The sequence below is a fragment of the Cydia amplana genome, chromosome 2, assembly GCF_948474715.1.
Source record: "Cydia amplana chromosome 2, ilCydAmpl1.1, whole genome shotgun sequence".
Classification (NCBI taxonomy): Eukaryota; Metazoa; Arthropoda; class Insecta; order Lepidoptera; family Tortricidae; genus Cydia; species Cydia amplana.
Genome location: NC_086070.1, coordinates 8,094,054 through 8,121,529, shown reverse-complemented (window position 1 = coordinate 8,121,529; position 27,476 = coordinate 8,094,054). Strand labels below are relative to the sequence as shown.

The following is a 27,476-nucleotide window of genomic DNA, read 5'->3' as shown; positions in this document are numbered from 1 at the left end:
AACAAATATATAAAAATATTGATTAATTGATTGATAAATTCTCCTCATTTAGACAAAGTGAATCGGCGATCTTCTAGGAGAAGATCTAAGTAATTGTAGCTAGTAGTGTCATAAACACCCAAACTTTTGCAGTATATTGCGCATTGGAATAGTTTCCGGCACTAAAGTAACTAATTAAATGCGCGTAATGGATAATCATTTCGCGCTATAATTCGCAAACTTCAAATAACTTAGCTAACCACAATTTACGTACATGTTTGTGTGTGCTTTGAACAATAGCTAAAACTAAAATTAGACGCAACTGATAATAAACAGGGCGGAGAAATCGGATCCGGGCTAAATTGGCTTTATCAGCATCTTATTGTGGGGGCCCGGGCTCGCCCGCCGCCTTATCCACAGCTAACCGCTAATTGTGTTCATGTGTATACACAACTCCAATTCCCTCCATTTCGCACGACGAGGCCTCGCATTTCAACACCCCGCCGCCATTCGCAGCCATTTACAAGCGTCGATAGCGATACCAACGTACGTAATTGCTGCGCGATTGATAGGTATACCGCACAATACGTACTAGCCATGTCCAAGTGAATCTTGTTGCATTTTGCATAAAATCGATACTCATGAATAGGTTCGCAGCGGAGCCGCTGTGCAGCCGCAAGAGAATAGCCGCTCGAATTTGTCGAAATCGGTTTTATATTTATAGCAGCCCTGTAGCATTCGACTCAGTTAATTTTATCTCTGATCGACAATGTCAAATTACCACAAATATGCCCGGTGAAATACGGTGTGGGAGGTGTTCACGAATTATTTAACAAAGCAATATTTTGTTTGTAGGTCAGTGATTTAGAACTTAACCGATTTTTTTTTAATTGTTTGAGTATTGTATAGAGACTCTAGCGACCCGCCCCGGCTTCATGCGGGTTAACAAATTATACACTTAAACCACTCAGAGAATCACTCTATTGATAGGTGAAAACCGCATGAAAATGCTTTCATAGTTTTTGAGTTTATCGCGAACATACATACATACATACAGACAAATAGACGCGGTGGGGGACTTTGTTTTATAAGGTGTATTGATTAATGACACGACACTCAACACACATGCTGTTTATTAATCAAAATAATTATACTTGTGTTTAAGGGTTAATCAACTTTATTTTGTCACATGTTGCTATGGTTACGGTCTCCTGAGTCACTCTTAAAATTCCAGGTTTTTCGTATTTAAATGAACCAAACTTGCATTTTATGGTAGTTATAAGATCTTTGCATAATGGGGCATCTACTGAGCATGTTAGTAGAACATGGTACAGCAGTTCTTCTAACAATCTATGCTCCTATTGTCTCCTCGCTGATGGGACAAAATAATTACAAGAAATAGTTGATTGACCCTGATTGACCCTTAATCAAAGTAGCTCAATTATTGCAGTCAAGTTTTAAAGGGGCTAAAATTTATTTTTCAAATAGCGCGGTGTCACGGCAGACCTCGCAGGAGATGGATGGATAAACTATTATAATTCACTAATGGGAAACAATTTTCTTTCAAATTTAACATTCATGCGCAGATGACAAAATAATACGTAATCGTTGAACGTAATACCTACATTTTAATATGTAAAGCGTTAAGTCTTTCGATAGAATTGGCACAGTGTTAAGTGACATTTTAGTGCGAGTATTTTCACTTTCACCGCTGAGCTACGGTCGTAGCGCTACGTCGTAGCCGATAACATAGATTTCCCGGTATGTACCAGAAATGCTTCGTAGAGGCAAAATGACAACGCGTCGTGATGAGCGCTCAATGCATGGGTTAATAAGATTTGCTACACATTGTAATAATTTAGTTGACATAAATAGTATATCGGACCGATTCGAACTTTAAGCTACGTCAAATATAACGTCTATATACGATATGGATTAGTACTGATCCATATCATATCCAGACGTAATACTTGACGTGTCTTAAAGTTAGAATCGGGCAGTGTGTCCTTTGAAACAAATACTTCAGTTTTATGGCTCTACTCTTCTTATAAATAAGAAAACTAAAAAAAAATACTTTGCACATTTAAGAAAAGAAAACAAGAAGAGAAATGTAAAAGAATCTTTACTTTGCTAATTTAAGGAAATTTAAACAAGAATTCAATTTTTTTGAAGAAAGTTAGCTGTATGATTGAGTAAGTTTGTATGGAGTGAGAGTGACTATTTGTAAGATTTTTTTACATTTTGGCTATAATATTTTCAAACCCGCTTACACTAATATTTACACATGTATTTCACAGCAGCTGTATATTTGTAAGTATAATATTTACATACAGTTATACATACAGAAAACAGAAACTATTGCATTTAGCTGGAGCCGCTACGAATAAGCTACGCTACGCCATAACGCAGGTCTATTCTACACTCCGGGCCCGATTCGGATTTTGTAATAGACATCTATTAGATATCTTTTAGACATCGCCAAGATACGATAACGATATGTTTAAGATCTAACCTGTCATATTTGACATTTCCGCGATTCTGGAGATACTCTTGAACGATTTCCACAAGATATTACTTAGAGATCTAATTCACATCTAATAGATATCTAACACGATCTATCGTAAAAGTGACATTGGTTGCCCGAATTGCGCTGCAAAAGAGAACTAGTTGAAATCTAAACTATAACGTATCTAGAATTGATCTAGTACGTGTCGTCTCTTGTGAATAACTTGAAGTTCGAATACGGCAGTCCGTCGCCTACACTATCACTTTGCCGAGTCAAGTGCGCTGCAAATGGGCAGGCGGGGGTGAGGACATAGCATTTACTAGTATGCACTAACACTACCTGGGTTCCACATTAGTAATCGTCACCTCCCGAATACCTGAAACTACATGAGTAGTATTCTCACTTAGTCTCAACTACTAATTCCTTTTATGGCCTCATGTTTACGTAATGAAATAAACAAGTATGGTATCATAATCTGTTCAAGATTTCAGCTTTGTCGTCTGTTTGGGGAAACAAAACATGGAGTCCGACACAATCCTCTTTTATTAACCCGTAGTCATTAATATGGATGTATTTTTAAGCTTTTATTTGAATTCCACTTCGCAGTACATTTGTAACACACTTGCTGACATCCAACTGAGCTGGGCATAGGTGTTAAGAACGGTGGCGAACTCGTGGCGTCTTTATTAACCACTCGCCTTTTTTGACCTCTCTTAAACAAACTATAATTGATATTACGCTGTTTTTAGCATGCAAATACATAATGTATAAACACAAATTAATTCAAAAACAAATCTCACTTGTCATTTCATTAGAACTACATTTAGAAAACGGCTCCTTCATGATCTTCTTCCTAAGCTTCCTAATCACCTAGTCCGTGCTAGCGGTACATTTCGCCCTTTATATTTGCGTGACGCAGTCCTGCTTGTACCTTCATATTTTAAATCTTCGTTACTTATCTGATATTGATTAACAACAATAATGTTATGTTAGTAGGTATTTAAGTTGTCACTATTTATTAGTAAATAAAAAGAGAGTACCTAATATCATATTAAATCAAAAACAGATGCGCGCATAGTGCGTTGCGAGTCTGGTCAAGATGGTATTATAACAAAATCAAAACCTTAATTGTAAAATCAGAATGCCGCCCTTGGCGTTTTAATACATTAGCTATGCCGCCGTCACATGTAGCAAGTTTTAAAATTAACTTGCAAGAAGCATACGAAAATGAGCAAAGACATGCATGACATCTCTCTCAGTGCATCTGTACGGATATGATGGTCGTTCTTGTCTACGTGACAGCGTGATAAAACGGTGTCCGTCACTTTCTTTCCCACGGTGTTAAACAGTGACAGTTATTTTATCACGTGGATAAAGATGGATAAAGCTATCCATAATAGGCTGGCTGGATGGTACTATACATCGGTGCGTATATTCACATATTAAACTTATGATACCAATCCAAAAAGACGTGTCCAGACGGGTAATAAAATAAAATAAAATGCTGATTTCATCAACGGATTAATGCGTTTATAAAACCACGCATATTATAATTGGTCAGTACGTAGTACTTATACTAGGAATAACATCCATCCGAGTTAATAACTAAACAGTAATTTATTTATAAATGAACAGACCGTAAACTCTCTCACAAAAAACAACTTCATAATTAAGTTGTCACACCCGCATTTAAAATATAACCGCACAATGGTTCTCTGATGAATTTTTCAATTAGAGCCGCAGTCAATTTAAGATAAAAGAGGTAACTAAGGCACAATACGTACGGTTGGGAAGAAAATCTAATTTGCGTGGGTGTCCGGCCGGACTTTTGTCACAGCGCACTGTGGCAATTAGGCAAATACGCGGGCACGGGCAGGGACACGCGCACGGCGCGGCGCGGGCGGCACGTGTTGACCACTTACGACTTGATGAACCGGCCGCGCGTAATCGTGTTCCAAGCACTGGTCTATTAAACCCTCCTATGCCACTGATAGGGTTCATTTGTATAATTAAATCATACTTCAGTCAAAATGAGATTCATAATCGGTGGAGTTAGGTATGAATCATTTTCAGGTACATGAGTACCTGAAAATGATTCATACCTAACTCCACCGATTTTCAGGTACTCATGTACCTGAAAATGATACCTAAATACAAAGTTTTACAAATATTTTTTTCACCTCAGCAGCTCGAACAAGGGTACTTTGCTACTTAAAAACAGTGAGCAAAATCGCATTTTGCTCACTGCGCAGGACAAAATGAGCAAAATGCGATTTTGCTCACTCAGTGAGCAAAATGCGATTTTGCTCACTGTTTTTAAGTAGCAAAGTACCCTTGTTCGAGCTGCTGAGGTGAAAACTTAATTGTTGGTCATCATCATCCATTCTTCCATCCTTAAGAAAACATGAGTGAATAGAGGTAAGTAATGAAGAAGGAATACATTTTTCGGGTTCTCTAATATGTTCTCACTGCTGAGGTGAAAACTTTTGTGAACTACACGAGATCAAAGTTATTTACATCTCGTGCGCTTTTGAGTCCCTTACTACGCTCAAGATTCTAAATTATATAGAATCTTATATATAATAGTATAGAATCTTTCGCTTGCACGGGACTCAAAATAAGCACTCGAAGAAATATCAAACTTTGATCTCTTGTTGTACAAATAACTATTGTACCCCGGACCTACTTTTACCTCGGACAGTTGGGTAATTCTTATTCTTGTCTTTTTTGTGTAACACGTAAGAATAGCATATATTTTTAAGAAAATAAGTAAACTCTATATATTATATACTTAGCAATTTACCTCTAGTTTTAGGTCAACCTAAATTTATTGTCCTAAGAGTAGTAAAAACAAATTTAAAAAATTTACAAGTTCGAAATGTTACGGACGTGTAGTTTGATTTCCCCGGATTTTGTGATCTTATTTTTTTTTTTTTTAAATATGAAGTGATTTTGCAAGAATTTATATCAAACATAAAACAATAATCTTTGTTCTACAACACGGTTTAAAAATTGTATGGATATATAATGACTTTATACAGTTTCAAACAACATACATTTTGTGGTCAGTTTTCGTGTCACCGCCGCGTGTGGTAATATAAACATGCGGTACTCGGTAGAAAATTATCTTTATTACTGGCAGCCTTTTTAAAGTTTTTTAAGAACGACAACACTGTGTTGTTTTCAGATTTGCAAATGGCAGATGGGAGAAGTTTTGTAGAAAATTATTTATTTGTATTAATTTGTAAAAATAGTAAACCTTAACGCGTCACCGCCGTGTTTGAAATTTAAAAATAAGTACCAGTTTCACGTTATTGTTTATAACATAAGATATACATTATTAAATTATACAACGGGACTTAATCGCGTATCTAAGTTTTAAGATTTACCTCCGACGTTTCGAGGACGGCGTTGTCCCCGTGGTCTCGGAGAAGACTGGCTTAAGTTGACATCAGCATCGTCTAACCGCGCGAGTTTTTCGAACTACCCGCACTTGGTCTTGTTTATCCGCTTGAACGTTTTGCGCACTAGGGATGTCACTCTGTCGACACACAACACTAACGATATTCGATTTATCGACTGTCGATATTCGTTTACGCTTACATTTACTAATGACTGGATTCCATGTGGATGAGATCTTGAAACCCTCGTCCCGATTGAAATTACTATGTTTTTTGATTTCAATCAAATCAAATTGAAATTACTATGTTTTTTGAAATCAAAAAACATAGTAATTTCAATCGGGACGAGGGTTTCAAGATCTCATAGCGGATAAACAAGACCAAGTGCGGGTAGTTCGAAAAACTCGCGCGGTTAGACGATGCTGATGTCAACTTAAGCCAGTCTTCTCCGAGACCACGGGGACAACGCCGTCCTCGAAACGTCGGAGGTAAATCTTAAAACTTAGATACGCGATTAAGTCCCGTTGTATAATTTAATAATGTGTAAAAATCGTGAAAGTTTAAATCAGTGTTACATAAGATATACGTCATACATTGAAGATTAAGCTAGTTATTTAACATTTGCAAAGTAGAAGGTAATTTTTAAGTAATACCGAACATGTTCCAAATTGTCACGACCGTGGCCTCAAAAATCTGTCACCGCCACGGACTTTTGAGTCCACGTTTGTGCCATATAGACACGTGGTCGTGAAATTCTTAATTCGTTTGATTAATTTAGAGGCATATGTACTCTTTAGAAATTGTATTTTATTAGCTATGGATCATTTGCCACCAAAGCAGAAAAATGTTTTTCGCGTGTATGTATGTATGATGTGTATCCACTTCTTTGTCACGCTCTACAGCATTTATAGTTTGACATATTTCAACGTATAAGCTGTCATTACATTAGGTTTGTCGTAGTCATGGTAGTAACTTAGGCCATGTTAAAATAATTATATAAATCAAAATAGTGGAGTTGACCGCCAAAATGCCGAAATGTCACGACTGAGGGACACTTTGTCACAACCGTGTTTATGTACTAATTTTGTTTACCTATCCTGTGGGTATTAAGCTTGACCATATACATCAAAAATTTGCTTTTTGTATGTTCTTTTAATATGTATAACAATATGTGAAAAATAAAAACTTGTATGAAAAAAAATATTTCTGGACACAATTTAAGAATCACCCAGTTGTCAATATTTCTCTACTCCCACGGTTATTTAAATACATTATATCATTTATATAATTTGAAACGGTATCATTAAATATCGAAACTTAGTTACTTAATGTTGCCCCACCCGGTATTAGGTAAGTTTATTTAGTGAATTATCTGCTCAATGGTAGGATAATTTCAACTTAATCTCAATTGGAAGTGATATTGCTATTACAAAGCTTACTTTTCCAAAATGACACGTCTGTCGCCTCGGCCCGGGGTCCGGCGGTCTAGCGGTTGATGGTCTAGCGCAGTGGTTCCTAACCTGGGGGTAATTACCCCCGTGGGGGTAAAACTGGTATTTTACGGGGGTAATAAGCTAATCTAATATGACAATACAAGAAACGTATACGTTTTATTTTTTTATTACCATTGAGGGTAGGGTAGGGAGGAGGGGTAAAATCAGGTTCCCTAGTTATAGTCATAGGGGTGACCGGACTGAAAAGATTAGGAACCACTGGTCTAGCGTGTGTCATCCTTAAATGTAAGCAAACGTCTCCTTGAATGTCTGATTCGAATATGTGTCTCAGTTGACAATATGGCGCCGTGTTAATTGCATTCCACCTTCGATAGTAATCCAGTCCGAGCACTGAACTTTGCACGCTGCGATTGATTCGTCAAAGTCACTCCACTCGCTGGGCTCGCAATTATCGGTGTACGTTATCGTTAAGTATTTCCATGCGATTATTCCGTAAATATAACAGATATCCAAAAAAAAAGTACCATCGAAAGTGACAAAATTAAATATAGGAAAAGTCAAAAGTTCCAGGAAAATATCTGAAATCTGATAAAAATGATAATAAGTTCCTCATAAATTTTCTTAAGATTTTGCTGATGACCATTATTTTTACTTATCCGATAATTTTTAATTAATTAGCGGACTTCTTTCATAAAACTTGTAGGTACATAATTGCCTTATTAATCTGTTGTTTTATATTATCATAAAATAAGCATGATGAGACTTTCAACAAGATACCTCTTAGCTTAGCCTAGTAATTTATCAGTAGAGAGCTTAATAAAATTAATGAAAGTTTTTTATTTATTTATTTGATGTAAATTACTTGTTATCCTGACTTCTATCACTTTGCAAAATTCTATCCAGTAGGGAATACTGTAATGTTCTTAAAATGGGAAAATATAACTCTAAATATTTTTTGAGGTATTTTTCTTTTAGTTGTTATTTGTATTACAGGAGTGTTGGTTATTTGAATATTATATTTGTTTACTCGAGGAATTTTTCGTATCATAATTTTATACGATTTTCATTGCACGACTGTAAAACTAAAATAATTAGTAAAACGTTAATTAACGACTCTATAATAAGTTAGGTATATTACAATTATTTCGGCAGTTTGTAGCATATGACGCAGCTCGTAGTCGCAACTGATTGCGCAAAGCAAGATATGGCAGGTACTTTAATGCTTCACCGTGAATTTAGGATAAAGTTCCATTTAACAGAAAAATCCGTGTGACCTCTTTAGAACCTTAAAACAAGTGTTTAGCGTTCAAAATACTTAAACAACAACCTAGCAATAATAAATAACCCAAAAATTTAAATAAAATATACCTGACCCAGTATACATTACCGCGTTTTCCGCTAAGACGCCAGCAATAAATCCTCCGAGCTAGTAAATTACGAAAGAAGTTCATGGCTAGTTTAAAAGCACATTCCTTCGATCATCAGTCTTCGCGGTGTATTCGAAACAACATTTCGCGATTGTTTATTCGTTGCTCGGTAAGCTCTTCTTTCATTAGAGTCGGCGACGTCGCTTGCGGGGAGGGCCCGCCGTGCCTAAAGATTGATGGGGCTCGGATGGATTTGTTCTATTCGCGTTCACACTCATCAATCATTCGCGGATATTTTTCCGTGTCTCAGGTTGTTTAGCCTAAATAGATTGTTGCAGGCTTTGCCACGTCGTCGTGCGTATCGACATGTGTATCACATTAGCTGTGATGTGACGTTACTACTGAATCAACTCTAAACACTGATAAGTCAAATTGACAAGTGAAAAGTCTTTTGCGCATTTATTTGTTGGTTAAAGGAATTTCATGAATCATAAATTGAATAAGTCATACATTTAATTTTGATACAAGCTTTTATTGCTTACCACTGTGTTTTCTTTCCAAGGACAACTAATACTTATCGAAAATGTTCTAATAACCCCAAACACAATTCGGTTGCCTTGATTTATCACAGAATTCCAATGGCTACCTCCTGTGTAGAAAAGGACATAGGATAGTTTTTATCCTATGGGGATGAGGTGGGGATGTGGTGTAGAAACTAGTTTGAACTATTTAAGGAAGCATAAAATATGTCAAGAAATACCATAAACAACTATGTAATATAGCTTAAACCAGCGGTCATACCGTAATCTCATGAGCAGAAACAATTGTTTACAGGCCATCAAAAGATATTGTAGGGAGATCAATTTATCCGTATCTACATACATCTTGTGTTTAGATAGCTCAGAGCAATTTGCAGCTGGTAGAAAACAAACGAGGCAATCCGAAATTGGCTAGCAACACAATCAACCGATTTTGCCGATAGCTGGGTCTGAATAATTCGAATGGTAATAAAGTTCCGTTTTTTTGAAGTGAAAACTTCTTTAGCGGCGCTGGGCACTTTTTGAGGTGGGGAAATAATGATAAACTCGAGACAGCCTAAGGCGATCACGTGACCGTAAGGGGCGTAAGGCGATCACGTGACCGTAAGCCCCGTAAGGTCGTAAGGCCACCGTAAGGCCACTCATAATTTAAATGGCATTTAAATCAATAAAGAAAAACTCAATGTTCTTTGACATGTAGGTATGTTGCGGACTCCTTTTCAAGACTTTACCTATGTTCAAATGATTTGACGTTGTCATGGCAGTATGTAAATAAACATGTCAATGAAAAAGTATGATCTTATTTGAGAATGATAATAATATATAATAAATAAATAGAATACCTCCGCTAAACGTATGTGCAGTGTTACCGGGCGTCGGTAACATAGTGAGGTGAATTTTCACTTCTATCGGCACTCCCGGAGTGCAACCGTTGTTGCTTGTTTTTCTACAAAAGCTACATACCTGCTAAATTCCATAATTTCTGCTGAATGGGGCCCAATTTAAAGCTAAGATGATTTACTAGTCCCAACTGTGTAAAAAAAGTTACTTTTAGTCAGTCAAACATCGTATTCCATTCAAAATTGTAACTCTGAATTTAAAGTTAAAATGATTTACTAGTCCCAACTGTGTAAAAAAAAGTTACTTTTAGTCAGTCAAACATCGTATTCCATTTAAAATTGTAACTCTAAATTTGTGCCATCATATTCAATCAATGTAAGAGTTTTTAATAATTGGCCTTCTTCGGCGTGCTTCGGCGCCACAAGAGCAAGGCAAGCATTCGCTTTACCACGATGAATAAATAAAAATGGCCGTTTGAAAAGGTCGCCCGACTATCTATCGAGTCATGGTGACGATCAATAAACTTCAACTAGACACCTGCTAGACAGTATTTGTTGGAGACAAGTTTAATGCAAGTTTTGATTGATTGCTTGTTTTATGTCGCAAATACTCGTATGTACTATGTTATATACTATCCTGTAGCAATTAGTGTTTTCAATTATTTCAAAATACGTTCGCTATTATTCGAACACTTTCTGCTGATTGTTTTGCAATTCATTTGGAACCTCGTCAATTCAATTTAAATCGTATTGATGTTACTTCGCCCAAATTCATTTAATTGCGATGATTATTAAATTTTAAAGAGGTTTGTTTTGTATATACAAAAAAAAACATTTTTATGCTTACGACATTTTATATTTTAATGAAAATATACCAGGATAACTAATGGCACCTATTTAAATTTACGATACAATGAAATAAATATTTTTATTTAATAATATTTAACTTTTTTTTTGATAGGGAAAGGAGATAAAATTGTCTCAATAGTACTATAGAACTTACGAAAAAAACATAAGAAAATGGGCTCTTTTAGTTTCATTTTAGGTAGATAGGTTTGGACAATTTAGTACCACTACCACCAGTTTGGCACTGACATAAACGTCATCGAGAACGTAATTTACTTTCTATGCATCTCGCTCGTACTCGCATATTAGTGCAAACGAGATGAATAGATAGTAAATTACGTTCTCGAAAGCGTTTATGTCAGTTTTGACACTGTCAATGACTCATGGTACGGGCTCTGGTCTACGTTGACAGTTACTATTTATTGAAGTAACTATATTCGTACATTTCGAGCTCGAGCAATAGGAACAGGGAGGGTGTGTTACGCGACGAGCACACGGCGCAGGGATGGAAAGGCAAGCGGAAGGCTTGTTCTGATTGTAATAACTGAATTTATTTTTGATATGATCTGTCAGCTGTCAACAGTAACATGGCTGAAGAAATGTGACTGTTGACAGGGTTCTAACAATTTCTGGAGCTATGGACAAAAATCTAGGATTGAGACAGTTTTCGTTTTTGAGTTTACATACACACAGACAGACGCGGCGAGGGACTTTGTTTTATAAAGTGTATGATAATGATGCAAGTAAACTGTTCCTTGTTACAGAATCCCTGTTCCCGCGGTTCGTGGAGCCAGTAACCAACGTGACGGTGACGGTGGGCCGCGACGCTCTGCTCGCATGCGTTGTCGAAGACTTACGGGGCTATAAGGTAAGATAATACTCGTATTTCAGCACAGAGGCTACCATGCATAATTTAGATTATCACCGGCGTTTGGATTATATATATTCTTGTAGAGTTGTGCCGTTCTCGAGAACGTTCTCCGTTTACTATAAAAAATAAAAACAACGGTTGCACTCCGGGAGTGCCGATAGAAGTGAAAACTCACCTCACTATGTTACCGACGCCCGGTAACACGATACATACGTTTAGCGGAGGTATTCTATTTATTTATTATATATTATTATCATTCTCAAATAATATCACACTTTTTCATTGATATGTTTATTTACATACTGCCATGACAACGTCAAATTATTTGAACATAGGTAAAGAGTCTTGAAAAGGAGTCCGCAACATAAATGTCAAATAACATTGAGTTTTTCTTTATTGATTTAAATGCCATTTAAATTATGAGTGGCCACTTTACGGGGCTTATGGTCACGTGATCGCCTTACGCCCCTTATGGTCACGTGATCGCCTTACGCTGTCTCGAGTTTATCATTTTTTCCCCACCTCAAAAAGTGCCCAGCGCCGCTAAAGAAGTTTTCACTTCAAAAAAAATAAGATATATTTATTCATTTCATTACCTAAACCAAAAAGTTTTACAATATTCTAGTTGGTGTCTCTTTTGTTTACTATGGGGAAAGTTCTCGCACGAGACTTCGGATTTGTGAAATTTTGTGAGCAGTTTGGATAATTATTATTTTGTCGATTAAGTTTTTTTATTGTACTTGTTCACTTTTCCGTCTGTACCTAGTCGTTGAAATAGACGCCAGTTATTGCGGTCGACGGCTAAGGTTTTTAAATGTCGCTGAAAGAGACAACATTTGCTTTTTCTTAGATGTTATTGTTCCTTGTAAAATATCAAAATACCGGCTACATTTTGCTGTCGGTAGTGGAATTGGTAACCCTTTCAACTTTGGTAATATTAAAACTGTTTTGAATTTATAATACACGAAGAACGCGATATGCGATCGGTCCCAACGTGCAGCGCTCCACGCTAAAAGCCACACTTATTGCCGGATCGGATGGGATGAATATCCGTAACAGAATTGCAATAGATCGAGCAAGTTTTACCTACTTCAATATTATATTGTCACATGTATAAAAGCAACTTCAGTAGTAGGTACTCGTAAGATACGAATCATGTATCTGTCAAGTGCAAATGTTTACTATTTATTTAATATACAAGTTTTATTTTATTGTAGTGAGTAGGATAACACCATCAGTAATAATAATAACGAGCTGGTGTTTTATCTCTGGAAATCGCGCCGAGCACGCTGCACGTCATTGGCGCTCGCGAGGAAGTTTTAACAAGCCAACTTAATATCACTTTGCTTGGAATGCACGATTCGCCTGATATTAATCATGCAGGGCGACTAGTTAGTGAAATTAGAGCATGATTTATACGTGCAGCGTTTAAATTCTCTCTAGCTGGGTGTCTGGTTTTAATAATTAATTGCTAGTTGTAAAATCCTAAGTGGATCTTACCTTTGAGATTTACAAAGTTGTGTGCATATAATGATCCAGCACGCTAATTGTTTTATAGCTTTGAAAGTTTTAATCGGCTTAAAGCTATCATTTTCCACTCACTAAAAATATTATTCACACACACCCTTCCCTGACCTTTCTCTCCATCACTTAGTACGATGATCGCGAACTAGTCAGATCGAATCTAAACTATATAACACGTTTGTTTAGTTCTATTAAATCCGTCAAACTGTTTAGAATGCAGAATATTAATAACTTAGAAGTCACAAGTTTGGATTCCGACTTGTAATTTTCAACATAGTATTTTGTTTTCTTGATCGAACAGTTCATTCAAAACTTGTAACGCTTTTCTTAGGTGGCATGGGTCCGTGTTGACACGCAGACGATCCTGAGCATCCACCATAACATCATAACGCAGAACCCGCGCATCAGCCTGTCATACAACGACCACCGCTCCTGGTACCTGCACATCAAGAGCGTGCAGGAGGTGGACCGCGGGTGGTACATGTGCCAGGTCAACACCGACCCCATGCGCTCCAGGAAAGGATACCTCCAGGTCGTGGGTAAGTACGCATACCTAGACCGGCATTCAGGAGAACTTTGTAATAGACTTTATTTTGATATTAAATCAAAAACTGTCAACATAGTCATCAAAATCACAATTTTTTAACCAACTACAAAAAAGGACGAGGTTATTTTACAATTACCTAAGTAGATTTGTATTCGGGTCACAAATTACGAAACAAAAAAATTACAATACTTTTCCGTGCGTGGTTATTTCAATACCGGCAATATCTAAAGGTACAATTTTCGACAGGCACTTGTACGAGTATACTAAAGCACTTGCCCATACATATACTCATAGAGTATCGCATGACATAAGTAGGTGGGTGTCTCTAATTTGTATATAAAAAGTTCTAGAAGGCGAAACCATAGACATAATTATACAAGTACAAGGATGTTAAATAGAAAAATCAACACGAAAACTCATAAAATCATTTATTTAGATAATTATAATTGATACATAGTGGTAATACTAAACTAAATTAATAATTAACATTAATCTAAAATAGGCCCTTGAGGGATTGTACCAAGGATGCTGGCGGCATTTCCTCGTTGTATCGCAATGCTGATACGTTATGCGAGGAAGAATAAGAATAGACATATTTCAGGTTGCAGTATACTCTGTTAAGCTTGAATTTATAAGCTAAAAACTGGATCGTGATTGCCCAGTAGGGATTACGTGACTAAGCAAAGGCTTGGATACGACAGAACCACGGACTGAAAGGACGCAGACCGCCGGGGATGCCTTTGAGGAAACACTCTCACATTAACTATTTACGAGTTTAACTATTTACCAGATAGAACTGCGGTAGTAATAATATTGTTTGATCAAAATCACTCTACACATCAAAATAAACAGACAAAAATTGCCTTAAAATTTGTATTATCACATCTATGTGTAACATAGGCACGTAATATTTTAAGCCCATTGTATTTTAAACCTACAGTGTTTAGCAAGATGAAATAATCCGAAACAATTCTCGTTTTTATGCCCACATTTTCATAGAAAGATACAGTCGTATGTGAAAAACTACTGCGTAATATACAGTGTAACTAAACCAGAGAATATATAGAGTTTACCCGTCTAATCATTAATTAAGAAGCTTTTTCGAGCGTACTTCTAGTCTTACATTATATCAATGTTTTTATGGTTAGTTCCGCCTGTGATCATCGACAACATGACATCGACGGATATGGTGGTGCGCGAGGGAACAAACGTCACCATGGTGTGCCGCGCCACGGGCTACCCCGAGCCCTACGTCATGTGGCGTCGCGAGGATGGCCAGGAGTTCAACTGCAACGGTGAATCAGGTCAGTATTAATAATTTACAAAACTACTTAGCCAAGGCCTCTACACAGTGCTGAGATCGAACCAGATGCCATAACTACTAGGCCACTACGACCACAGCGGTAAAATAATAAAAAAATCATATTCAATAAAAGATTTGTATCGATGTCACTAACAACACAAATATAAACTCACCAAAATGCACAACTAAAATGATGGTTTCGTACCACGAGTTGGCAGTTGGCACATGACGTTTACGAATGCGATCGCGTTCACACAGTCGCTAACGTAAATGTCAACTCATGATAGCGTGTAGGTGATAAATTTCGCGATAGACCAGTCTACGTATAAATGTGAGTTAATCGGTGACGGTCGTTAGACGTTAACGTCAAAAGTAAAAAATGCTATTGATCTTTTCGTTATCATCTGTGATTCTGACACATTTTTAGGGTTCCGTACCCAAAAGGTAAAAACGGGACCCTATTACTAAGACTCCGCTGTCCGTCCGTCCGTCCGTCCGTCCGTCCGTCCGTCCGTCCGTCTGTCACCAGGCTGTATCTCACGAACCGTGATAGCTAGACAGTTGAAATTTTCACAGATGTATTTTTGTTGCCGCTATAACAACAAATACTAAAAACAGAATAAAATAAAGATTTAAGTGGGGCTCCCATACAACAAACGTGATTTTTGACCGAAGTTAAGCAAAGTCGGGCGGGGTCAGTACTTGGATGGGTGACCGTTTTTTTGCTTGTTTTGCTCTATTTTTTGTTGATGGTGCGGAACCCTCCGTGCGCGAGTCCGACTCGCACTTGGCCGGTTTTTTTACTTATAGGTACACGTGATCATTTCAATACATTCATTACAGTTATACTCTATACACAACGTAGTATTATGTGAGCGATATACTTTAAATGATTGGCCAGTAAAATGTCGCTTCATCCTCGATTTAACTTGCTGTTCGAAAACATACACCATTATCAAATTCAGCTGGAAGCACTTATTTTTCCAACAAATAACCGGTCGAATTCACGAGTGTTCGATCGTTATGATGGCGTTAGCTCTCTCGCGGAGAAACAAAACAGATGAAATAAAAGGAAATCTCTGGAGCGCGAAAGTACAAGCCGGAGTTCACGTGAATGGACCCACGGACGGCACTCGACGAGGGCAACTCGAAAACCCTCTACCTAACCCTCGATTGCATAATCGAAGCGCGAATATTATCAGTCCGTCTCCGTCCTAAAATATGTTTCTAGAAGGGGATAAAGCGAAGCTATTTTGTTGAAGTGAATTTCTGGGCAATGGTTCGGGAAAGACCTTCCGGCGGAATGAGGACGACTTGAAGCGATTGTTTCGCACAATAAGACCAAATTGTACAATCATCGCATAGCAGAAATATTTGCACAATTGAATCAACAATCGAGATAGATAGCACTAGAATATACTGGTTTATTATTGTCTTCTGGTCACTACCCTATTTACTTTATTGTTTACGCTCGAGATTCGTTTCATTGCTGTGGTGTACGGTTTGTATTTATTTGTAATTAGTTTAAATCATGAATCTAGTATTAAACTGGATTGGGCATGAGTGGTGGGGATAACTGACAGAACGGGATAGTCTTATGTATCTTTCAGTAGGAGTAGCAGCAAAATCGATATTATTGATTGTCCTTGTCACAGTCTCACATTTCTTTTTATTCCCCACCATAAATTAGTATGGATTATGGTGGGCAACAAATAAATTCGACCAATCATAGCGTCGCATTGCGTATGTTTTGTCCCTCACGGAGGCACGCGTAGACCACTTCTATACGATGCTACTTTCTATGGTTTAAATGCACGCTTGCTATACAAGTATACAGGGTGAAACCTAAGTCGTAAACAGAAATGTTTGTTTCTATCACAGTATTTTAAGGCAAATTCATTGCATTAACTCTAGTAGCAAAGAATTAAACTTATTGATCATGGTCACCCTATACTCTCCTTAGTTCGAATTCGTCGGCCTTTACTTCGTCGAAAGTTAAGTCAAGACTACGCGGTGGTGTATGGATCCATTTCGGCCTACCCAGCGTTCAGGGTATTCATAATCCAAGTAACTACGGACGTCACGTTGAAAATGATCTCGAAATCCTTCCCGTGTTTGCTCTGTAGGTACATTCGTTCGAGCGTGGTCTTACCATATCGAAACGTTCAATAAAAGTGTAACTTAGATATGCAGCCGGCATTTTAAACGCGAATTGATATTAATTATTATTATTTCAGTTTAAATTCGTAGCGTAATGTTATGACATTATGACTTTTGATTTTGTCATTGTCAATTTAATCTTTTTTCAACGTTCTTACCAGCAAATACAAAAAGGTTAAATGATTAATCTTAGTAACATGGTATGGGTCTACGACAGTTTAACGTGGCAATTAGGGTGACCATGAGACTCAGTACAGTAAATTTAAAACATTTTTTTTATTTTTTATTTTTAACAAGCAGAAACGTCTGCAATCGATGCTATTTTTTTATTAACGAATTAACAAACAACGTTTACATATTTTTGCATATTGTCACCTCCACATGTTTAAGCTAAAGTTAAACAGTAAGAAACACAAATTTCACTTCACGACTTAGGATTCACCCTGTATATACATCAAGCACTACTGGATTATATTGGATTTTGCATTGAATTTTTTGTTTCATGTACAGTCAGCAGCAGAAATACCGTAATAATTAATCTAGCAATGAAATTCACTCTACTTCTACTTTGTAGTACTTTGTACAGACAAAACTAGCAATTAATTTATTAGCTTCGACTGCGTCCAAAATTTAGAATATGACATAAGAGTAGATATTAGTTACACTAACAAAGTTTAATTTGTTTCACATCCGATAATGTAGACGGTCCAACGACTTTCAAAAATTACGGATGTCTGAAAATTATAGTAACAGCAGCGACCAGGCAAGTTCAACTTTATATTTCGATGTTTTAAATTACGATCACAGTTTTCGTATGCATAAAACTAAAATACGAACAAAACTGATGGAACATGCAACTTTACCTACCTATGCAGATTTTTTTTTTGGTACTCCTCTTTATAGACCTATTCAAACTTTTAAAATATCATCAAATCATCATAAATAGAAACTGATACGTATCTGTGCATCTCTCGCGCACCAATATAAAAATACGGACGAGATTCATATCAACAAGATTTGAGATTTAGATCGACTTAACCTCCTGGTTTATGCCTACAGTTACAGGAAAATTATTGAAATGTATGGAAATAAAAATCGTAATAAGGGAAAGAACTAACATGACCGGTACGATAAAGGGTACCGGTTCCAATTTTGGTTTGGAATTTTCAAAAGCACGTAATTAAGTAGTGTTTCACGGTAACATTACGAGAGCTTCCATTGAATGTTGATGTTCTTTGTTGGGCAGTGAACGTGGTGGACGGAGAGAACCTGACAATATCGAAGGTGTCGCGTCTGCACATGGGCGCGTACCTGTGCATTGCGAGCAACGGCGTTCCACCTTCTATCAGCAAGCGTGTCATGCTCATGGTGCAATGTAAGCTATACATATTCCTTATGTGTATGTTTTCGTACTTCCTGCCCACAGAACATATCATATTAAAGAGGTTAGAATGACTATCGCGCGCAGTTAGTATTGGAACCGGTATCGCCGCTTGTTCCTCTCCACATTTACTAACACTCGCGCAACAGTAGTAAAAACTAGCTAGCGCCTTGTGTGCATGGTGAATGGATACGCCTCCTTTAGACAGATTTGATGTCTGGCTTCTTAATCTGAAGGTTATTGTGGCGCAAAAAGGCATGTTTGCGCAAAACCGGCGGCGACACGTACCCTGCTCGCATCGCTATTCTAACTTGTTCTGTGTTCCTGCCTATTGAACATTACACTAAACTTCTCCCACCTATTGGACAAATTAATGATATGTAGGGATATATTTAGCTTATAAGTAGGTAGGTAACATGAATAAATTGCAAAGAAGACGTCAAGACATGAAGCTTTAAATATCAGTTGTATCCCTAGAGTAGTTAAAGGAATTGTATACATAATAAAGCTTCATAAAAGTGATGAAAGGCACCTGCCGCTCCGTCGGTGGGTAGAGAGGAACAGAAAACGTCAAAAAAAATTGATATTTTTTCCTAACTGAAATTTTATCATATTACAGAAAAGATATGATCTTGAAGAAAGATAAAAGTCAGCTGACAATTAAGTAGTGGTTGTCGTCAGCTGGTGGTGGCCGGGTATTGCTAGTAGCGCCAAGTATCTATTATTAGTCAGTCTACTTTATTATTCAATAATAGCCTGTTCTCTGTAATTTGACAAATCAGGGGCAAATAATTAAATATATTTTATTCTACATATTTATTGGGGCGGCTCCCGTTTCTTAAACCAATAACGTTGTGGCAGCATACAGTATACATCTCCTTTGACCGCTTTACGTCTTATAGTTTATAATGTTATAGATTATTTTTCTACGAATAACGAAATTCTCGTAACAAGTACCGAAATGTATGTCAGAGTTCGGCTTTTATTTCCACTCACTACCGCATAATAATCGAATAAATATCCTGATCTGTATTTTCAATAAATGCGCTTTATGAGAAGCTGGTGAAGTTCTCTTGAATTATTGATGTAGCATGGAATTTGTAATGTCGAAATCAACAACATTCTTAATTAAATAACTTTCACTCTAAACGTGCATGGTAATACAAATGAGTTTTATAATTTAATTTAATATCATTTGCCGTTTAGCCGAACGGCGGCCACGAAGTCACGGAGTGAATGAAATAAATATCAATTAGCAGTTTAATGTAAAGACTCCCGCGCGTCACTCAGCGCGAATGGAGGTCGTAAAACAGCAGCCAAGCAAATTGTACCAATATCACTTCCTCATCAGGAAGAAAGAAAATGCCCGCACATTTTGCCCGCCCCATTAACTTGGCCTCAAATTCTTCCGTTGGTAAGTACGTGAGCATTTTCACGTCGTTTTCTTTTGGCGGGAGTCAGCGTTCAGAAATATTATTTTTCTCAGGGCGGGCGTCGTTAACGAGTATTTACGAGGACACGGCGTCTCTACCTGACGGCGCCTTCGCCGGATCGGCCGTAATTGCGCCCAATTAGAGCATTATGCTGACGTGAATACGGTACGGACGCGATAATGGCGATACTATCTCTCGCGCGCCCGCGCCGGGCTCGCCTCGCCTCCGCGTTCGCCCCCGAAACCAATGACTCGCTGTCTTCCCCTTAATTCACATTCCACATCTCGAGTGTTCTCGGGCTCTCGACTCTCTTCATTTCCACGGGTATACGTAAAACGTTCACGTAATTTTTACTCGATTAACCAAATCAGCGGCTTTTGAATTAAAATCACTACGAATGTTTCATACTCGTAGGTATCTAAGGTATAAATGAACAGTCATAATACTCATAATACTCATTATACAAATACTATGAAACATTGTTTTTATTTTTACTTTTTAAGATACTCGTAGGTTAACAATATATAATTATTTATCACAAGCAAATATCGACACATGTGTAGTATCATATTATTCGATTTCCTTCAACTTCGCGAGTCTACATTCATTAGCGACACTGTACCTATATTCCAAAATAAATTAAAAAACACGACGGAATTACGGAGTAAATGAATAATAAAATAACATGTGTGCAGTCCCACCGATGTTATCGATCCCGAACCAGCTGGAAGCCGCCTACGTGGGCCAAGACGTGGTGCTGGAGTGCCACACCGAAGCCTACCCCTCCTCCATAAACTACTGGACCACTGATCGCGGAGACATGATTATATCAGGTATTATTTTATATTTCAACTATAAGTAGTATATACTCGTAGATTATCTGTCGTCTGTATTATACAAAAGGAAGCCGAAAACATATAAGTGAAGCAGATGAGCCTCTCTACTTAATAGTATTGATACGATTAGTTGGCCCGTTATAATTGTTATGAAGCTTATTTTATTATTTCTGTTGGTATTGTGGAACTTTTTTTATTTTCTGCTAAATAGGTAAAAATATATTTAAGAGTAACAAATATGTGCAAAATAGCACGAATGCCGAAGCTTAACATATAGGGGGGAGTCGGCTATATCGCCGGTTAAATCAAATGTTTATTTACATGTGAGGAACCAAAATAAAGCTCTATAAAATGTTGTTACTAGTGGTATTCTGTATGCCATTTCAACGAAAAAAATTTTTAGTCGTATGCCACCGCATACGGCAAAAAAATATTGTCGTTGAACTTGATCTAACTTTTAACGTGGGTTTGTAACAACATAACTTGTGATCTAGATACAACAAAAAATAGGCAACTAAAAGTATTTAACTACAAATATAAACAGTATTTTTGAGTGGAATTTAAAAATTGTCTTAGTTTTATGCTTCTATTGTACACCGGGACTTAATCGCGTATCTAAGTTTTAAGATTTACCTCCGACGTTTCGAGGACGGCGTTGTCCCCGTGGTCTCGGAGAAGACTGGCTTAAGTTGACATCAGCATCTTCTAACCGCGCGAGTTTTTCGAACTACCCGCACTTGGTCTTGTTTATCAGCTTGAACAGGGATGTCACTCTGTCGACACACAACACTAACGATATTCGATTTATCGACTGTCGATTTTCGTTTACGCTTACATTTACTAATAACTGGATTCCATGTGGATGAGATCTTGAAGCCCTCGTCCCGATTGAAATTACTATGTTTCTTGATTTCAATGGCTTCCCGTACTTTCCTGCTGATGACGATCGGTGGACAGGATTTTTGGGTTATGCAGCTCAATCCAGTGGTTTGGTCCTGACTCCAGTAAATGCTCAGCCACGGCAGACTTGTTCACCTGACGATTTTTGACAGCTGCAATATAATAATGTGTAAAAATCGTGAAAGTTTAAATCAGTGTTTATGCTTCTATTTTTATATTGAATATTATTACAAAACAAAAATACTGCCATACATTCGATTTAAATGATCGAGTGGTTTTGAATTTTATGAGTGCGATTTCGATTTCTTGCAATAAATAGGTACTTGGTATTTAAACCATGCAAATTTCATTATGGATACAATTTTAGAGGTGATGGTTTTGTACCTTCTACTTTTGTAGCTCGTTAGCTAAATCGAAAAAAAAATGTTTATCTAAGATTATTTAATAAATTCTATAAGTATCTTAAGTACCTTCATAAACAAAATATCCAGGTTTAAGTAAAACTGGTACGATATAAATATAACTAACTCTCCCCTGAATAATTTAATGTATGTATCTTAAATCCTTTTAAACTTTTTTATAGCTATACAATGTGGCTTTAATGATACGGATTTACTTATTTTATTAATTGCTACAAAATACGTATAGGCATCACGTGGCAACAGTGATAATTGTGTCACGGCCTCAGAACCCTTGTCTTCACAATCTGATTAAACTAGACAACTGCCAAATGAGAAATAAATGTATACCACATACATGAGAGAGGTTTAGGTATGCTTTATATAAAAGATTTACATATTTTGCAATAACCTTTGCTGAGCTGAACTTTTACATCTTATTTTACTGTGAATTTAGATGCTACATAGTTGACTATGCGTTAGGATACTGTACAAAAACAAACTTTATGTAACTATATTATTATCTTCCTTTCTCCAATTAAAAAAAAAATACTCATTTCATTGAAAGATTATTGCACAGGTTTTTACTTTCTCGTCCGTCCGTCCAAAGTTGCTTCCATTTTTTAAACCATTGTACAACAAGTAGTCGCTACGCAGTATCAAATTTAACAATGATTAACGTATAGATCTTGGCTATGTTATCTGAAATATAATATTTCTCTCACACCGTCTCTCAAAATTTGTATTTGTTTACAACTGCTCAACTTGCCTCGACTTGATTTTAATTTACAGAAAATTTATGATTATTATCGAATTACACAAGTTCCGAAGATTTGATTATAATGAATCCAGAATCAAAACAATGTCTCAGTCGTCTCAGGATTGACAGCCGATCGTTAATCTGCTTTTAAGAATTTAACAGCTTGTAGGTATTTGTCGTTATAAAAATATGATAATGTAAACCGTAAATTTTTGTTCTAGTAGGCTTTTCCCAGTGAGGTACTATCAACATAATTACTTGTATGGGTAAACATAACGATTAAAAGTTGGAGATATTTACCCTCCAGGGCAAAGTTGGACGGTTTCACACTAATAAAACTATTGGAATATAACTTAATTTTATCAGTGCCAAGTATATGTATAGATGTTATTAGTTGTGAAAAGATCCTAATGTTTACTTAGTCATGTAGCGCTGTCATGTAGCGCATCCCTCTCGATGGTAATTAATTGTATTTGTCAACAGGAGTCAAATACATCACGAATTTAATTGACGAAGGATACAGCAGGAAAATGAAGCTAACGATACGAAAAGTATCATCCAGGGACTTCTCATCATACCGCTGTGTAGCTAAAAACTCGCTCGGCGAAACTGATGGACTAATCCGTCTCGATGGTACGTACTGAAAATAAGTACCTAATTATTACAATATTTTATATCAAAAGCTATTTTATTGTAATTGGCTAATCTGCTTTAGGGCCGGGTTTAAATTTAAATTTATTTTCATAGACTCGCACTTAACATTAACTTTTTTCCAGAAATAACTGCTCCACCCACGACGAGCACAGCTGTTAACTACGTCCCTACATCTACGGATAAGAAAAAAGGTAAAACGGACTAATATTTGGAACAACTCTGTACAGAAGTGACGAAAAAAGAGAATATTGTTTTTTGAGTCAACATATCTATGTACACTCGAAAAACAATATTCTCTACAGATATAGAGTCTGTGCGGAAAGAGACGAGTCGTGGAATTTAATGAACCAATACATTCTATGACTCTTCCCTTTCTGCGCATACCTACTCTATCTTATGTTGCCCTAAAGATCTATCACAATCAATCAATAGATGTTATGTGTATTTTCATAATTAATAATGATAATGGTTGTAATAATAATAATGTTAACAAATACTATAGGTACTTTCTTACCAGTCCGGTTTGATCAACAGAAAAAAAAATATGACTAGGTATATGCGTTACCATAAATTATTTCCTTTGTGATTTCGTCACCTAGAGCTCAAAAAAAGAAAGTTCAGTAAAATAACATCAACAGTTCAGTATAACATCTTAACATCGGAACAACTAAAATTGTCTCACAACACGATGTTGAACTGCAAGAAGCATAGCTATTATGTGGCTTCCGACAAGGGGTGATTGTTGTCCAAACTAAACACGGCCTGTGCTAAGATTGCTTCAGATCACGCGCGATCATAATAATATGGCCTAGTTTTAAATAGACTTTTACTTATCAGAAAATTACTAAATATGTATTTCATTGTATGCTATTTATTCAGATATACTGTAGCCGTTCTGACTTTACTGAGTAAATAACCTTCAATCGAATTGGTTTCATCGACATAAATTATGCCGTAACGAAAGTTGTTAATGAAACCCTTCGAGGGCTGATCAGATCCGCTAGGTAATGTGGTTTAATTTTTCATGAGTTCGGGATCATTTCTATTTCCGCCAGAAACTACGTAGGAATTGTTAAATTTCGCAACACAATATTCGTTGTAAACCGTTATTATGAAGAAGTCTACTGAAGTACAAAGTTCAACCATCCCTACACGTATTTTATACATTCATTCATCGTGATCCTGCACCCGGCCGGATAGAAAAGGTGGATTTTGTATTTATTGGTTTTGCCGCCGCGGCCCAATGCTTCCGTACAATTGGGTCGTTAGTAATATTATTGTGGGAAAAGCGATTTTGTTTGCGCTTTGACTTCCAATGTACCTTTTATTGTTATAGATTTGGGCTTTCCTTTATACTCTTTATAGCATCATATGTTATGTGCGACTTGAAAGCCCACTTCCATAGACCTTCATAAATATGACGCAATAATTTTCCGGATCGCTTTTTACGACTTAGCGACGTTTCTAATAATAAGACAATATAAGCCTTACCTTAGCCTTCCTCGCAATTGATAGTTTTGAGGGTTCCGTATCTGAAGGATGACGGCACCTTAGCAGCTCCGATAAATCTGATGGCAACTTTACTTGATTGTATATTATTAAGTCTAAAAATATTTTTTAAGGATTAATTTTATTGAAACAACGGAAACTTCGCAACGCGAATCTAACTCGTACTTGACCGGTTGTTATATACATTGCTTTTATATTTCAAAGAGAGTATTTAAGGAACACTACTAAATAATAAACTGAATTCTTATTAAAATGTATGTATTTTTAGGTAAAAATAAAAGTCGCTGGCGAGATGGCTCTGCCGAAAACAGGGTCATAGGAGATTACGAGGTTGAAGAGTGGAAAGATTCAGGAGGTGAGTTGGTACAAGCAGTTTTAACATTTACCTACTAGTCCGGGTCATTTCCCTAACGAATTTCAATATCAAATCAAAATATATTAAGACTTAAACACTTAGGTACCTACTGAGCGAAAACTTATCTCAAGAACTAACACATTCCTTCTCAGGAATTAGGTAAATTAGCATGTGATGCCGCCAGCGCCAGTACCTACATACTCGTAATGCAAATGATAATTTCAATGGGAGTGTTTCAAATAATAGTGTCGATTATTTTAACAAAGGGTAACAATATCAGACGGTCTAGCATGAGTTGCGTACTCGCGTGCGACTCCATACTTAAAGTCGCGCCAGATGTATGGAGTCGCGCGCGAGAACGCAACTCATGCTAGACCGCCTGGTCTGCTTACTAGTGCATTAACCTGTGTTGTGTACAATAAAGTGATTACTACTACTACTACTACATTAACCTTTTGAACGCCACAGACGGCAATTGACGTCAACGCAAAATCATGACAACGACGCCAAAGACGGCATTTGACGTCGATCGTTTTTTGATGAAAATCTACTGAAAAACACCCCATTTTTAGGTTGGCATTATTTTTTCACAAAACTAAATTTTACCTCCGTGGCGTCAGTGGCACCGCAAATGGATGCGCCGTTTGGCATTCAAAAGGTTAGGATGGAGTTATGCACCGTTTACCGTTTAAAATAAATAGAGACAGTCATTATTTATACATACAAATAATTAGAGTTCCGCTTCTAAATAGATAGTAAATCAGATATACTCGTTAGAAGCATAGAAATATTTGTGATTTTTGTAGGTATATCACACCTTATGTGGCTTTCTATCAGAGAAGGCTCCTTATACTTCATGTGCAATAAGAAATAAGAATGTTTCTGTCACAATTTCTGTTGAAACCCACTTATACTTAGACTAACCAAAAACAGAGTTTAATATTTTCAGGGTATGAGTGAGCTTATTTATTCCACCTTAACTTCGAGATGCCTTAAGCAATTTGAATTTCATAATTATTTCAGGACTTATACTCGTATATTAAGTTTTGAAAACATGCACATATGTATATTACTCAAATTAATGACTTAGCTACACTAACGTATTGATCACGTTAAAGGAAGCGGGACTGACTGAACAACTTCGTATTAGCTCTCGCACCTATAACATACATAATGGAGATTATACCACGTGTCCCAAAATTCAACGATAAGCTGGCACGAGAAGATGGACCTGCTCATGACTACTCAAGGAAAAAAAAGAAAAAAAATATCTCAATTTATTATGGAATTACAAAAAAAAAAAAATTTAACGACCATGTCTACAATTTTTCAATTTTTTTTTATTTTTCCTCGAGTAGTCATGAGCAGGTCCATCTTCTGGTGCCAGCTTATCGTTGAATTTTGGGACACGTTGTATATTTTTATACATGCCAGGTACTGATTACGATTCCACACAATCTTCGCATTCTTCACGTGGTCGTTGCGGAGTCGTCGCAGTAGTGGCAGCGCTGCTTGTGACCAGCTGACACGCGCTCGCTTCCGCGACATCGTGCCAATACCAGACGTTGTGCTAAATGAGATACGATATCTTGGATAAGTCAATTTGCTATTTGTATTTGTATTATATTACTTGTTATGTTATGTGCAAACTCACATTACATTGAGAGGTGTAGTCATAAAATTTCTCATAGAAATCAAAGGATACACCGTTTTGCATGTTCGTTCAACATTTTTGGTTTCACACGTTTATTTGTTTATATTGTTGTTGTATACTTTCATTTTGTTGTTGTAGAAATAGTAGGTATCGTATGAATGCAACGGCGTGCCGTTACCCGAGAATTTTAAGAGCTAGTATAGGTACGTAACTACTTAGGTCTTCAAATTTCGGTTGTTTTTTTCCAAAAGTCAGCTATG

General features: G+C 36.8%; 1 protein-coding gene across 1 annotated transcript in view; it reads left to right on the top strand.

Moving 5' to 3' along the window:
• LOC134658380 (lachesin-like) overlaps window positions 1-27,192 on the top strand; it is a 44,549-nt gene extending 17,357 nt beyond the window's left edge. The window contains exons 2-10 of the mRNA XM_063514059.1: window positions 11,696-11,799; window positions 13,658-13,865; window positions 15,022-15,177; window positions 18,583-18,711; window positions 20,846-20,983; window positions 23,528-23,677; window positions 23,821-23,889; window positions 25,476-25,562; window positions 26,997-27,192. Of these exons, the coding sequence (XP_063370129.1) occupies window positions 11,696-11,799; window positions 13,658-13,865; window positions 15,022-15,177; window positions 18,583-18,711; window positions 20,846-20,983; window positions 23,528-23,677; window positions 23,821-23,889; window positions 25,476-25,562; window positions 26,997-27,088 (1,133 nt within the window). The 3' untranslated portion in view covers window positions 27,089-27,192. The remainder of the gene's footprint in view (window positions 1-11,695; window positions 11,800-13,657; window positions 13,866-15,021; window positions 15,178-18,582; window positions 18,712-20,845; window positions 20,984-23,527; window positions 23,678-23,820; window positions 23,890-25,475; window positions 25,563-26,996) is intronic.
• Window positions 27,193-27,476: the final 284 nt, after the last annotated feature.